The sequence below is a fragment of the Podarcis pityusensis genome (genome assembly GCF_964106645.2).
Source record: "Podarcis pityusensis genome assembly, chromosome: 17".
In the NCBI taxonomy this organism is placed as follows: domain Eukaryota; kingdom Metazoa; phylum Chordata; class Lepidosauria; order Squamata; family Lacertidae; genus Podarcis; species Podarcis pityusensis.
In genome coordinates this window covers 38,745,262-38,760,820 of record NC_138042.1, presented here as the reverse complement: position 1 = coordinate 38,760,820, position 15,559 = coordinate 38,745,262, and the positions used below count along the sequence as shown (strand labels likewise).

Here is a 15,559-nt window from a genome sequence, read left to right as displayed (position 1 = left end):
GCGCAAGTAGATAAATAGGTACCACTGTGGCGGGAAGGTAAACAGCGTTTCCATGCGCTTTGTTTTCCATCACGGTGTTCCGTTGCACCAGAAGTGGTTTCGTCATGCTGGCCTCATGATCCGGAAAGCTGTCTGTGGACAAACACCGACTCCCTTGGCCTGAAAGCGAGATGAGTGCCGCAAACCCATAGTCGCCTTTGACTGGACTTAATCATCCAGGGGTCCTTTACTTTTTACCTTTACCTATACCAGGGATAAGGAATGCAGGTGGCACCGTGGTCTAAACCACAGAGTCTAGAGCTTGCAGATCAGAAGGTCGGTGGTTCGAATCCCTGCGACGGGGTGAGCTCCCATTGCTCTGTCCCTGCTCCTGCCAACCTAGCAGTTCAAAAGCACGTAAAAAGTGCTAGTAGATAAATAGGTACCACTCTGGCAGGAAGGTAAACAGCATTTCTGTGCGCTGCTCTGGTTCGCCAGAACCGGCTTAGTCTTGCTGGCCACTTGACCCGGAAGCTGTACGCCGGCTCCCTCAGCCAATAAACCGAGATGAGCGCCGCAACCCCAGAATCGTCTGCGACTGGACCTAATGGTCAGGGGTCCCTTTACCTTATACCAGGGATACAAACTTGAATAAAATATTGCGGCGGGGGCAGGTGAGCCCCACCTCACATAATCAGTCATGTGACACAGCACCCAAACACTATTTGAATAGGAATTCCCCTCAACTTTGAAGGGGTCAGCCCCCTCAAACATTTTATTGGGAGTGCCAAAGGGACCTCAGCCCCTAGGAGTTGGTTCCTATAGAGCATACGTATTATCAGTAATTTTATTTTATTTGCACAGTGTCGTCAATGTACATGGCTCTTCCTGGTTTCCTAGTGGTATGCAGCAAGACACAGTAAAAGGAGTGGGGAAGTTTCAGAAAACAGCTTTGGAGGCACCAAAGGTCCTGATGGAAGGACATATGAAAGCTGTTTTGGCTGAGGGAATAATCTTACTCTGCTGCAGGTCTAGTGAAGGACTTGAAATTTGAGGGTCAACAGACTCAAGACACACTATTGGTTCCCAGGGGCCGGAATGGAAGCGCGACATAAATGGAACCAACCATTGAGGCCGCTTTGAATCACCAGTACCCAATTTTGATGAACAGGTGCCCAGATGGATACAGATGCGCAGAGCGGTTTCCCCGCCCTCTCAAATCCAGATGGGACTTGGGAGTTTGCGTATTATCTTCTTGAAATGCCTGTGACTTCCTTCTACCTACCCATTATCAGCCATGACCTTCCTTTTGCGTCACTAATTCCCATTCTACTTTCTTTTACTTCTCCCAAGAAAGCATGGGGGCACCTCTCTTATGTTTTTAACCAAGACAGTTTATAACTAATTATTATTATCTTTGCCCCAACCTACCCACACCAATGTCAAAAGTGTTGTACGTGTGGTTTGTTTCCAAATTCAAATCAACAGCTCATATTTAAAGCCATGATTAGTTTGGGACCCAGTGCCTAGACCATGGGTAGTTAACCCATGGAAGGGGTGCCTGGGGACCTGATTTGCACCCCTCTTGAGCAATTTTTTACTGGCCCCTTCCATTTTGGCAGCAACAGGGGAAGGAACAGGGGAAGGAACACAGCACTGCCGTAACTTGGATCTCAAATGCCTTGGCTCCTGAACAAATTGGCTCCCGAGCGATTGAAACCCGGAAGTGAGTGTTCTGGTTTTTCAACCATTTTTGGAAGCCGAACGTCCGGCGCAGCTTCTGATTAGCTGCAGGATGCTCTTGCAGCCAATCGAAAGCCACGCCTTGATTTTCAGACTGTTTCAGGAGTTGGACTCCCGGGACGCATTCTGTTTGAGAACCAAGGTACGACTGTACTAGGGTGGGTGGAGAGGTTTAAACTTCAGGAATGCAAATCACCCCTCTTGCATCACCAGATCAATCACTTGGTGAGCAAGGAGGAATCACTCCACCTGCGTGGGTGCAATTATGTGTGAAAGTGTGTGGTGGCCACACCAACTATTCTGCCACTCCCACTGCTGGCGTACGGCTCCCAATTGGCCAAGCAAGAAGCCGTATCAGAGTTCAAGGACATATTCCAGTTAGGCAAAAACAGTCGAGGGAGGTACAAAGCAGAGTGTGGCAAAGCCTTAGAAGAGGCCTGAAAATGAGATTAAGAGTAGGGTGGTAGACTGTATTTCACCCCTGGGCCAGATGTTCCTCAACCTGGACCCATTTATTTAAAAGTATAAAGATATGTTTCTGCTAATTACCTTCTTCCAGAAAACGCTCTTCCAAAACAGATTCATCGCTGCATAGCTCAACGAAAGGTGCATCAAACACACTCTCCACATTTTCAATGACCAGCAGCTATCAACTGGAGATATATCCAAAAGGACTATGTGTTTCTGCATGCCGAGAGGATTTTCTGCAGAAGCGGAAGTCTAGAACTTTTAACTACCTTTTAATGGCTAAGTAAGAATTCTATTTTTAAAAAAGTTTTTTTTTTTAAATTGATTTTCATCAAATTATGAATGAAAAAGCACCAAGTTTCCTCTGTGGCTATCCATTTTCAGTGGTGGGTGTAGATCTATCCCGCCCCTTGATTTTAAGATGTGCATATATATTGGTCTCTGCTAGAAATGGATTGCAAGAAACCACAACAGGTTCCACACTATGAGAGCATCTGGGCCAAACATGGCACGTATACTGAAATTGCACATTTTGCCAGACCACTGAGGGAGGCGTTGACTTCATTTTTTAAGGCTCAAATTGGTCAGAAACCCAAGCTCATTTAAAAAACCCCACACACAGCTCGTTCATTTTTTCAGATATTAGAGGGTGCCTATACAGTGTGGTCTCTCCAGGAAGGCTGCAGATTTTTGCTGCCTATGCTACTTCTGACACAGGCAGGCAAAAATGTTCCTTTTAAACCAGGCCTTTGGTTGATAAAATTTACATCATATGCCCTTTGTGTTTTTTTGTGTGGTGGTGGTAGGGCTACTGGGTTGTTGTTTTCATTTCTATTACGTATTTTGTGGTTTTATATCTTGATTTTATTCTGTGAACTGCCCTGAGACCCCTGGGTATAGGGCGGTATATAAGTCCAATAAATAATAATAATAATCCCACTAGTTGGTCACCAATGCAATAAAGTGCAAAGGGCAAGGCTTCTCTCTCCGGTGGCCCCAATCTCTCATTTCAAGCAGGACACGAAATAATTCTATCCCATGCCAAAGGGAATTCTTAGCTCCACACACATCACCTCCCATCCTGTTTCCCCAAAAAGAGAAGGGTCTCCAGTGCAGTAATGAAATGAAACCAAAGTGAAGACAGCTCCTGTAGATATGTCCATAGATTTATTTCTTTAAATCACTTTATATATTTATACTATTTTTTCCCCAAAACAACCCATCCGACACACTCACACACGCCCCCTCCCCACCCCTGATCCCAGGAAAGCAAATGATTGAGATGTCAAGCTGCGTCCCAGAGCAAATGTCCCAGGATCTGCTCGCAGAACTAAAGTGGCTAACAGCTGCCAGATTCACTTCCACCCAGGCTTCCACCATATTCTGTTGGGTGCAAAGATAACTGAAACAGAGGTCACTTTATGGCTCTTTAAAATGCACCCCACACGAGGATGGGGACGGGGAGAGACAGAGAAGAGGGAAAGCAAAAGAAGAAGTCGTCGCAGGCAGAAAATAAGTGGGAAGGATTAGGAGAGAGCAGCAGAAGGCGAGAATGGATGAAAGTATCAGGGGAGGAGCAAAACAGAAAGAACAAACTACATGCAAGGGGGGGAGAGAGAAAGAGAGACTGGGAAAGGGGGAAGGGATTGCACAGAAAGACATCCAGGTTGGAGAAGAAAGCATCACACGTGGGACATCTGCCGTCCTCCCCAGCCAAAGGTCCTGCTAGTTCGACTTGGACCAGATCTTTGCACTGCCTCTGAGCCTGCAGAGAAGGAAAAGGTGTTAGAATGAGCGCCAGCAGGAATTTTTGCCTAAATTAGGGATTTTATAGACACTACGTGGTTAATGGGACGCGGGTGGCACTGTGGGTTAAACCACAGAGCCTAGGACTTGCTGATCAGAAGGTCGGCAGTTCGAATCTCCGCGACAGGGTGAGCTCCCGTTGTTCAGTCCCAGCTCCTGCCAACCTAGCAGTTTGAAAGCACGTAAAAGTGCAAGTAGATAAATAGGTACTGCTCAGGCGGGAAGGTAAACGGCGTTTCCGTGCGCTGCTCTGGTTCGCCAGAAGCGGCTTAGTCCTGCTGGCCACATGACCCGGAAGCTGTGCGCCGGCTCCTTCGGCCAATAAAGCGAGATGAGCGCCGCAACCCCAGAGTCGGTCACGACTGGACCTAATGGTCAGGGTCCCTTTACCTTTTACGTGGTTAATAATCACCGAGCCCCAAGGTAAGGGAGTTGAACTGTAGGCAAAACACAAGGGGTGTGGGTGTCTCTCTGCTTTCCTAGCCCATGTGCAGAGAGAAGATGGCCAGCCTTGAACAGGATTCCACCTCACCCTTTGCCTTTGGAAGCCTTTTTGCTGGCCTGGCGCTGGTTGGTACCCGGAGCCGGTTCCCGGAGCTCAGAGAGATGCTGCTCAGGATCCTGGGATGTCGCTGCGGCGGCGGCGGCTGTCGTCACTTTAATTGTCTTCTTCAGATTTGCTACCTGCTGGGGCAAGAGGGCAGGGGGAGTGGGGAGGGAAGAGAAACAAGGAGAACAAAATTAAAGTGCCCAATTGAAAGCAAACAAACAACAGCATAGTTCATTATCCTGGAGGCAAAAAAACCCCTATGTATGCACCAAGAATACAGGAAAGTTCTCTCCTGGCAGCTCAAGGAGAAGGTAGCTAGGCAATGCCTCACCAGACTTAACTGAGGGATGTTATCTTCTCTCAACAGCCCATCCAAGGTGTACGATTTCTGATTTAGGAGGGATCTGTCTCTGCAAATGTTGCTATAGAGTTCTCTGGTGTCCTGCACAGTTTGCTGCAGGGACTTTCCACTTAAATTGAGGCTGCATATTTGTGCGTCATCTGATGTCATAATGATGTCAGCTACTGATGATTAGGTTGTCAAAGTTGGCCCACAGGAGTGGGAATGATAAGGATATGGCCTGCCAAGCCAAGAAAGTCCCCCATCCCTGCTCTACATACACTTTATGGCAGGTGAACTAATGCCAGTGTACTGGAAGAACCAAAGATCACCAGGGTCGAAATGATGATTCTTCAACATCAACTTCATGGGACTACAGTGGTACCTCTGGTTACGTACTTAATTCATTCTGGAGGTCCGTTCTTAACCTGAAACTGTTCTTAACCTGAAGCACCACTTTAGCTAATGGGGCCTCCCGCTGCTGCCGCTGAGCGATTTCTGTTCTCATCCTGAAGCAAATTTCTTAACCCAAGGTACTATTTCTGGGTTAGCGGAGTCAGTAACCTGAAGTATATGTAACCTGAAGCCTATGTAAACTGAGGTACCACTGTAGTCATGTTGTGGGGTGCCCGATTATCGTCTTCCAAAGCAACTACTCTATTCCCAACTTAAAAATGGAAAGTGTATTGCTGGTGGTCAACAAAAGAGGCTCAAAGAATCCCTCAAGGCAAGTCTAAAAAAATGTAGTATAAACACCGACAACTGGGAAACACTGGCCTGTGAGCGCTCCAGTTGGAGAACAGCCTTTACCAAAGGTGTCATGGGCTTTGAAGACGCTCAAACTCAGGACGAAAGAGAGAAACACGCTAAGAGGAAGGCATGCTTGGCAAAACCCTCGCCACAATCAACTCCTGCCCAGAAACATATGTCCCCACTGTGGAAGGATGTGTGGATCCAGAATTGGCCACCACAGTCACTTATGGATTCATTTTTGAAACCATGTTTATGGAAGACAATCTTACTCGGCTACAAGTGATTGCCACAGAAGAAGAAGAGAGAACTGCATCTCTGAGTTTAATTCACTTGGGGGAGAGTGTACCGTAGTCGCTCAGTGTTCCAGGAGTATAAATGCAGCATATAACCCTATGCTTCACCACCACATTAGATACCTCAGTCCTGCTCACTCACCTCGCTCTCAATCTGCTGCTTGAGACCCAGCTGCTGCTCTTTGTGCTGATTAGCCCGGCTCACTTGCTCTTCGATGCTCGAAAGGACGACCTCGCAGCCCTGGCACCTGTAAGAGGCAGGCAAAAGGTGAACAAGGCAGGACAGAGGCCTACAAAGCAGCCAGCAGGTGAACACCTGATGAGAGAAGCACAAAGGCTTAGAGAAGAAGGAGGAACACAGGCATCAAAATACAATTCTGTAGAATTATAGGAAGCAAAGAAGTGGGAAAGATGGCAGAAGAACATGGGATTTATCATACAGGGCTGCAATACATACATAAAAATGCCACCATTTGCTTTTTAAAGGTTTCGTCAAGTAACATTTTTTATGGCCAAAAAATAAACATTGTAAAAAAACAAAATAAAAATGCCACGATTAGGTTTTGCAACGGCTAGGGCCAGGGTTATTTATGCCACAATCCCACTGAAAAAGCTCAGGGTGCAACCACCGAAATTCAGCTTCCGAAGTATCTCAGCTTTTAATTTAAAATAAACTACAAGCACACATACAAAGTTGTTAGCCCTTACTGCTATAGTGTAAGCTTTTACTGTGCAACCTTCCAGAGAACAAAAGGTTCATAAGATACAAATCCCACAATTAAAACGGAAACTTAAGCAATAAACCTAGAATTCAGATATGCCAATGGGCTTGTCCGATATTGAAACATCCCTGCAGCGGCTCACTGCCAAGTCTGAAATAGTTTTTGCTCAGGTTCTAGAGGCTGCCAAGGTACAGAAGGAACCCCTGTGGGTCACATAAACACCTGAAACTTGGCTTTCCTGAAATGAAATGGAGCTGTAAGGGGGCCACAACAGCACAAAGAAATTTGCTCAAGTAAAGAACAGCATAGCATGTAAAGTGGAAGGCCTTCCAACTGAGAAGCGCCACAAATACAAATTCACGGTGCAAATGTGACCCAGTGGTTCTTATCTTCCATTGATTGTGGCAGCTCGTATGGTGCAGAAGGGAAAGCAAAATGCCACGGAAGCTCATCTGAGGCTGATGAAAACAACAGCAGCCAAGTAAGAGGTTCTATTACACTCATATTTTCAGTACCAGCTTGGGGGGGGGGGGAGATTTTAAAATAATTATCAATAGGTGTTTTGGTTAAAGCCCAATCTCAAAAGTTTTAATATCAGCTTGTGGAGGAGCTGAGGATCTGCGGAACCAAAGTAGGGTGCAAGGTACCTGATGACCCATACCATAACACAGTTTTGATAAGTGGCAATCTGGGGTGTTTTTCTGATTCTTCAGCATGGCATTAAGTACATGGGCTGTAGTTAAGGGCAGCCCCATCCTTGCCCCAATCTAAGCTGCTGGAATACAGCATCAGCAAAAGGTAAGCCTGGGTCCCTGGTATCTGAGGGCTGGCCCTTCTTCCACCTGCTAACAAGCGGTGCCAACAAGCTTTTGTTTTTTGTTTTGTAACCTGGGAATCGTCCCAGCTTTCCGTGTTGTTTTTTTGTGTGTTTTTTTTGGTCATACCTATTTCTGATCCTTGAAGTAAAGAGAACATACTGCTTTAAATGCATTGTTGTAACTTTTTGTGGGGAACTAACAAAGGGAGATGTTCAGGAATTAAAAAGTTTGGTGTATGAAGCCACTTAGCCATTCTCACATCATAACACAAAACGGTTAGCAAAAGAAACACATGGTGGACACTGTGGAGCACCCAACAGTGTGGCGCCAAGGAGGAGGAAGAAGAAGAAGAAGAAGAAGAAGAAGAAGAGTTTGTATTTGATATCCCGCCTTTCACTCCCCTTAAGGAGTCTCAAAGCAGCTAACATTTTCCTTTCCCTTCCTCCCCCACAACAAACACTCTGTGAGGTGAGTGGGGCTGAGAGACTTCAGAGAAGTGTGACTGGCCCAAGGTCACCCAGCAGCTGCATGTGGAGGAGCGGTGACGCGAACCCGGTTCCCCAGATTGCAAGTCCACTGCTCTTAACCACTACACTACACTGGCTCTGGAAGAAAGAGTTGCTATTGTTAGATTCCGCCCTGCAATCAGGATTACGTCTAGCTCCTTCTGTCAGAAGAACTCAGCTACGGCATGCCCCACTGGTCTGTGTTTGGCCCATGCAAGTTCACAGAGTCTTCCTTACCATTCCTGAAGGGTGCGAGTGATGGCGCTGAGTTCCTCCCTGCGGATGTCCCTCCCAATGCTGTAATCGACCTCTAATCGCTGGTTGCGTTGGTCCAGGCTCCCCCGCAGTACATCTGCGTACACGGCCTCAATCACCAAGTCCTCCAGCTGACGCACATTCTTCAGCTGGAGCTGCTCCAGCAGCACTGCGTACGGAATGCACTGTGGGCGGTGGTGGGGACACAAGCTGGCGTGAGGCGCAATCCCCCCAAAGAATGAGGAGGACAGGCAAGAGAACAAGAGGCACATAGATTACCTTGAGCTTGGAAGCCAACGTGACAACAGACAGATGGCGCAATTTGTTCTTCTGAGCCTCTGTTAACGGAGGCAGATTCCCGGCTTCGGCTGCTCTCGGGAGACAAGAAAGAATAGCTATTATCACAGCAGGTTCAATTCCCTCAAATCTTCGTTGCCAGCTTTGGATTAGGTTCAACAGTCTCTTTTCATGCTCCATCTTTTTTCTAAATTTCTACTGACCAATACTTTATTTTTGGGTCAGTCTCAGAGGCCCTGCTCTCAAACCGCTAAGGTGGGTTCTGAAAGCGAGCAATGGACAAACATTTACATAAGCAGAACACATAAATACACAGTGATTTCCCCCCCAACCATCCAGTAATCCTACACACACACACACACACGCACACACACACACACACACACACACACACACACACACTTTTTGGGATATAGACCCTGAAAGTAACAAATCCAGAGCAAGCCAGCAAATCTAAATAAATGCACCTTCTGCGTTTCGTAACATCTACCCACCCCATTCAAATAATGTTTGATGTTATCGCTACCAGTAAAGATAAAGGACCCTTGGACGGTGAAGTCCAGTCAAATGGGACTATGGGGTGCAGCACTCATCTCGCTTTCAGTCCGAAGGAGCTGGCGTTTTTCCACAGGCAGCTTTTTGGATCATATGGCCAGCATGACTAAACTGCTTCTGGCACAACGGAACACTGTGACGGAAGCCAGAGCGCACAGAAACACTGTTTACCTTCCCACTGCAGTGGTACCTATTTATCTACTTGCACTGGTGTGCTTTCAAACTGCTAGGATGGCATGAGCTGGGACAGAGCAACAGGAACTCACTTCATCACAGAGATTCAAACTGCTGACATTCTGACCGGCAAGCCCAAGAGGCTCAGGAGTTTAGACCACAGTGTCACCTGCATCTAACCACCCCATTCAAACAATATTTGCTGTTATTGCTACCACTCCAGAGCCTGTCCAAGAACTGAGAGCCATTTTGCTTATTTGCAGCACAAGCCCACTGTACTTGGCCAGAGGCAGTAGAAAAAGGAGTTGCAACAAAGAAGGGGAGGATACAAAAATAGAGACGACAGAGCAGATTAGCGAGATCACAAGCTATTGGACAACCTCCACAATACTTCAATATCCAATGGCCCCATTTTGTATCCTCATCTCCTTTCTGATCTATTGAAATGTCACCCATATCCTTCTGCAATTCTTGATCCTAGGCAGGATTGGCCCTGAGCTTGTACACCCTGATTTAGGATAAAGGTTTTTATTTTATTTCTCCAGATCCCTTAATTACATTGGCTCTGCTCTTGGTTTTCTATACCTTCCCTCACAATCACAAATGACAGTTCCTGTTTCCCAAGAACAAGAGAAAACATACCTAAGTAATCTGAGTATGTCCCATACGCAAAGACTGTGAGCAGGCGGAATACAGCGGAGAACTCACTGTCAGCTAGCTGAAGGAAAGTGGGAAGGGGGGGGGGGAGGAGAAACACCAGTAGAAACATATGAGAAATGACAAACATTCTATTTGCTTACAACATCCTTTCCAATCTGTCTCAAAGGGAGCACAAGTTTCATTGCTAATGAAACCGAATTTTGCCCTTGCTCTTTTTGTTACAAAGGATTCTTGCTCACAAAGGTTGTGAGCAGTGAATATTGTGGGCCTGTCTCATGAACTTCCACCCCAGCTGGAGAGCAACTTAGGCCAAGTTCTCAGGAATATGGGAAACCTCCGTATGGGCTGTACCACTCTAGACAAAGGTGGGGGCTCACAAGATGTAGTGTCCCTCCATATAATAATTTTACAATCCCTGTATGCAGAGAACTAGATGCTAGGCAGAAGAGTTCTAGCGTGGTCTTCTCTTAGAAATGCCAGTTTTCTATCATTTATTGACATATGTCTCCAATGCGGCCCAGAATAATCCATTCAAAGGTCTACCACCTCAATGAGAACCATGTCAGCGTGTGTTTGTTGCACACACTCCTCACAACTTTCCTCATCTTAAAGGTAAAGGGACCCCTGACCATTAGGTCCAGTCGTGACTGACTCTGGGGTTGCGGCGCTCATCTCGCTTTATTGGCCGAGGAAGCCGGCGTACAGCTTCCGGCTCATGTGGCCAGCAGGACTAAGGCGCTTCTGGCGAACCAGAGCAGCGCACGGAAACACCGTTTACCTTCCCGCCGGAGCGGTACCTATTTATCTACTTGCATTTTGACGTGCTTTTGAACTGCTAGGTGGGCAGGAGCAGGGACTGAGCAATGGGAGCTCACCTCGTCGTGGGGATTCGAACCGCCGACCTTCTGATCGCAAGCCCTGGGCTCTGTGGTTTAACCCACAGCGCCACCCGTGTTTCTCATCTTGGCTGGCTGTATTTTAGAGGTGCTCAAATTGCAACTTTTTGTAGCTGAGAAAATGCAATCCCTGCTCAGCCACAAAGCTTACTGGATGACTGTCACTCAGCCTAGCCTACTGCACAGGAAAATGGGATAAATTTATAATCTAGCCAGATTTTCAAGAAGGTTGAGAGGGTGAAGAGCAGAATACCTATTTTTCCTCCCTGCCACTACAGCAAGCTTTTCTTACTATGTATTAGGATTCTGTGCTGCTGTCATTGAAAAGTATTTAAAGGAACACTGTATGACAGCTTAGGAAAATGGTATACTGGCAATGGCTTCCATATTGACTTCTCTGGCAAATGACCCCTAAATACCAGTTATGGACCTTCTAAGCACTGCAGAGGATGCACCATGTAGTGCACTAGCTAGTCCTCACCATAATTCTTGCAAACTAATAGCATGCCAGGGAAGACACACTAGCCCTCCCTTAACGCCACCCATCGCGAGGGAAAATCAGCAGCTCTACAGGGAAGCTTGTGTGCCATTACTGATGACCTCATTCCAGAATCCCAGGTGGCTTTCAGGAACCCCAGGGCTCCACAAATGCCGTATGAAAAGCGCCTACACATAGCATGTTTTCTTCCATCGTTATGGGGAAAGGCCCCATTCATTACTACACGCCAGTTTGTAGCAGATAGTCAGCGAGAAACCTGCTGAAGCTGCTCATTTAAACCGAACGCAGAAATAAAGTTGTCAGGTGGTGTGAAACACTGAAATCCTGCTTTGTAGGGGAAATATATACTTTTGTAGAGGTATATATAAAAATAGATAGGTAGATAGATAGATAGTGCTATGTCAGGGCTGAGAGAGGCTGCCTTGCCTACCTAAATAGAGGTATGAAGGTTTACTTCAATTTGGGGGGAAGGGAGTGGATTCCTTCATCTACCTGCTTAGAGCACTATAAGGTTCCCTAGACCTTCGTCTCCCACATCTCAGAGCTCACCTCGCGAACGTTGGGCATGTCCAGCAGTTCCCCAAAGACGTAAATGCCAGGGGCTTCGAGCACTTGATGAATGAGGCTGGCCAGGGCAGCTCCACGGGCAGATTTCGCCAGCAGCAGGAACTGCTCCTGGTTCTGCCCCGTCACCTTCACCTCGGCTGCCATGATGCCACCAAGTCAGCCTGCTTCAGGGCCAGACCGCAGCCTCCACAAGCTAAAGGAAGGAGCAAGTTTGACAGCTGAAGCTTTCCCTCCCATTCTTTCCCCAGAACAAAAAATCCACGTTAAACATGTACAGTGGTACCTTGGTTTGCAAACAGTCTGGTTTGCATACATTTTGGATTACAAACATGTCAAACCCAGAAGTGCGTGTCCCGGTTTGCAACTTTTTTGGATTACAACCCGTTTTTGGGGGGTTATGAACAAAAAAATTTTGGAGGCCCCATTGGCGAAAGCATGCCATGGGTTACGACCTGTTTTGGTTTACAAACGGACCTCTGGAACGGATTCTGGTTGTAAACCAAGTTACCACTGTACATTTACACAGAATAGGAACACAGAATTGTACCAAGACCAGTGAAGTGAGGTGAGAGAATATATTCTCTGCTTGAAAATTATCCAGAGAATATTCTCCACAAACTGTAAATTCTAATGTAAGAACCAATTTTACAACCCACCTTTAAAAAATCTAGTAAATAATAAGTCAAGCTCATATAAACAGAAGGTGGACGGTAGAATTTTTTTGGTTAACTCCTTAACAATCCAGGTAGCCAAAGAAAGCTGCATTCCTAACCCGATCCCACCCATGTCCCACTTACTAGGGAGCAAGGCCCGCTGAATTCACTCGGGCTTACTTCTGAGTAGACACGGTTAGGGCTATGCTGCCGTCTACAAAGGCGGCTACACCCTGCCAACTCAGGGCTGTGTGTAAGGTAACAAAGAGCACACGGGCAGATCCCTTTGGGTATGCAGGGCCTGTTCCAGGGAAAGGAAAGGTAGGTGGTGATGATGGGGGAAGGAGAGAGTGGGGAATGGAGGGCGAGGCATGAGGGCACCAGCAGGATCAGCGCAAAGAACCTGAGGGATGGAACAGGTGGTAGAAAGGGAGGTCCACCACCTGCTTTTCAGGCATAGCTGTCAACTTTTCCCTTTTCTTACTATTCGGAATAAGGGACTTTCCCTTTAAAAAAAGGGAAACGTTGACAGCTATGTTTTCAGGTGAGCGGTCTAGGGCCAGTCCAATACATTTTGGTGCTTGAGGTGGACCCCAAAAATGGTGCTCCATTTCCCCAATAAGGAAAAAGGGGTGAGGGAAGACTACATTTATTATTATTATTATTATTATTATTATTATTATTATTATTACATTAAGGACAAGGTGGGGGTGGGGAAAAGAATGATACCGGGGTCTGCTGCCCCTGTGGATCCTGTCGCCTGAGGCGCTCGCCTCACCTTGCCTTGTGTGTGGGTCGGCCCTGAATAAATAAAGGTCAAGATCCGGATCTGCTGCCCCTGTGGATCTTGCTGCCTGAGATCCCCTCTCCTCTTGCTTCCTGGGTGGGCCGGCCCTAGCAGTGGGGGGCCCAGACCCACCTCCCTCTCTCAGGTCTCCTCCACCCCACCCCACCCCCAGGCAGAGGAGACAACCGCTTGCCAGGCCGCTCCCTACCTGAGGACTTTCCCTTCCCCGCTGCTGGGGAGACCCTCTCTGCCAAGAGACAGACCACTTCCGGGTTGGCGGCGTCACAGCTGCCCTCCAGGCCACGCCTCCTCGCGCCGCCGCCTCATTGGGCGGCTCTTCGCTTGGCCACGCCTCTCTTTTCCCTCCACGGCGGAGTCGCTTTCCGAGCGGCGAGGTCGCCTCTATAAAGTGGCTTCGGCCGTGCGTCTATGTTTGCTTTCGTTTGGGCGGGAAATCGCCGGTAGATTTTCCCTCCCGCTTGAATAAGGGCCGTTTGCCTGAGGGAAAGTCCTGTCCAGCCAAGATCATATTAGTCTATTTCCTTCATAAAATGTAATAAATCGCAAAAACACACACACCTCAAAAGCGGTTTGCGAAAAGCTGAAACGGTTAAAACCGCGGAAGTCATTCACAAGCCCGCGCTTGTAAAAATAAACGAAAGTTAAGATGGTAGATTACCTCAACTTTCTAAGCACTTTACATTGGGGGCAGATAGGAGAATAATATAGCTCGGTGGCCAATCGCCAGCCACACACCAAAATCCCGGCCAAATAAGCCTCCCTCCTAAAAAATAAAAATAAAATACAGATCAAAACGCGGAGTGAGAAAACATGCCCGCGCCTTTGCTCCACGTTTTGGCAGTTTTAAGGCTGGCTCTATGTACAGGTCGGCTTCGCCCTGATCAAGAGTACAGGATTTCCTTTCAGCGACAGGAAATATTTTATTAAAAATAAATAAACGAGGCAGAGTACCTCTGAGCATGAGCAAAGTACTCCCCGTTTCCCTCACAAAACCTAATCTCTTTCCCACTGGCTCTATCACAGTTTCCCAAACTTGGGTCTCCAGCTGTTTTGGGACTAAAAGTCCCATCATCCCTAGCTAGCAAATACCTGTGCTCAGGGATGATGGGAATTGTAGTCCCAAGAAACAGCAGGCGACCCAGGTTTCTGGAAATTAGCTAAAGGCAGTGAATTGTGGCCATTTAATAACCCAAAACTAGACTTTGTTCCCACCCCACAAGGCAGTTTCCATGAGCTGTGTGTCTGTCTTAAGGCTTCATAGAATTGTAGAGTTGGAAGGGACACCAAGGGTCATCTAGCTCAACCCCCTGTAAGGCAGAAATCTCAATTAGATTATATATGTTGGATTGCCACCCAACTTCTCCTTAAACACCTCCAAGGAAGGAGAGTCCACCACCAGTGGGAGACTGTTTCACTGTCGAACAGCTCATACCGTCAGAAAGTTCTTCCTGAATATTTAGCCAGAAAACTTCTTATAACTTGAGGCCATTGGTTCCAGTCCTACCCTCCGAAGCAGGAGAAAACAAGCTTCCTCCATCTTCCATGTGACAGTCCTTTATACATTTGAATATTGCTATCATATCTCCTCTTAGTCTCCTCTTATCCCTCAACAGTCCCTCATTAGATGCTTGGTCACCTTCCTCTGCACACATTTCAGTTTGTCAATACAGTCATACTTCTAGTTGCGTTCGCTTCATGTTGCGGATTTTTGGGTTGCAAACGCGGCAAATCCGGAAGTGTATAGAAGCACCGCTCTAGTTGCAGACTTTTCAGGGTGTGAACGGCACCCCAGAACGGATCGTGCCCGCAACTAGAGGTACCACTGTATCCTTCTTAAATGGTGGCATCCACAACTGTTTTTGTTTAGTCGTTTAGTCGTGTCCGACTCTTCGTGACCCCCTGGACCAGAGCACGCCTGGCACTCCTGTCTTCCACTCCCTCCCGCAGCTTGGTCAAACTCATGCTGGTAGCTTCGAGGACACTGTCCCACCATCTCGTCCTCTGTCGTCCCCTTCTCCTTGTGCCCTCCATCTTTCCCAGCATCAGGGTCTTTTCCAGGGAGTCTTCTCTTCTCATGAGGTGGCCAAAGTATTGGAGCCTCAGCTTCAGGATCTGTCCTTCCAGTGAGCACTCAGGGCTGATTTCCTTCAGAATGGAGAGGTTTGATCTTCTTGCAGTCCATGGGACTCTCAAGAGTCTCCTCCAACACCAGAATTC

General features: G+C 47.3%; 1 protein-coding gene and 1 long non-coding RNA gene across 3 annotated transcripts in view; one reads left to right on the top strand and one right to left on the bottom strand.

Moving 5' to 3' along the window:
* LOC308466476 overlaps positions 1-15,559 on the top strand; it is a 137,904-nt gene that overhangs the window by 64,120 nt on the left and 58,225 nt on the right. The window lies entirely within an intron of this gene.
* COPS7A (COP9 signalosome subunit 7A) lies at positions 3,339-13,657 on the bottom strand. Of its 2 annotated transcripts, none has more exons than XM_080987238.1 (8): positions 13,530-13,657; positions 11,864-12,074; positions 9,902-9,977; positions 8,513-8,601; positions 8,216-8,418; positions 6,075-6,180; positions 4,529-4,680; positions 3,339-3,955 (listed from the first exon to the last, which is right to left on the bottom strand). In XM_080987238.1, exons 2-8 carry the CDS (start codon positions 12,023-12,025, stop codon positions 3,916-3,918), a joined length of 828 nt encoding a protein of 275 aa, XP_080843364.1. In that variant the 5' UTR covers positions 12,026-12,074; positions 13,530-13,657; the 3' UTR covers positions 3,339-3,915. The 2 variants fall into 2 exon arrangements, with proteins under 2 accessions (XP_080843364.1, XP_080843365.1); XM_080987239.1 differs by lacking the exon at positions 13,530-13,657 and adding an exon at positions 13,313-13,478.

Coding starts and splice junctions, on each gene's coding strand:
- COPS7A (XM_080987238.1), bottom strand. CDS start 12,025: ATGGCAGCCGAGGTGAAGGTGACGGGGCAGAACCAGGAGCAGTTCCTG. Junction 6,181..8,215: donor ACTCGCACCCTTCAGGAATG/GTAAGGAAGACT, acceptor TGCCTCTTACAG/GTGCCAGGGCTGCGAGGTCG. Junction 3,956..4,528: donor AAGGCTTCCAAAGGCAAAGG/GTGAGGTGGAAT, acceptor CCTTCTCTGCAG/GCTCAGAGGCAGTGCAAAGA.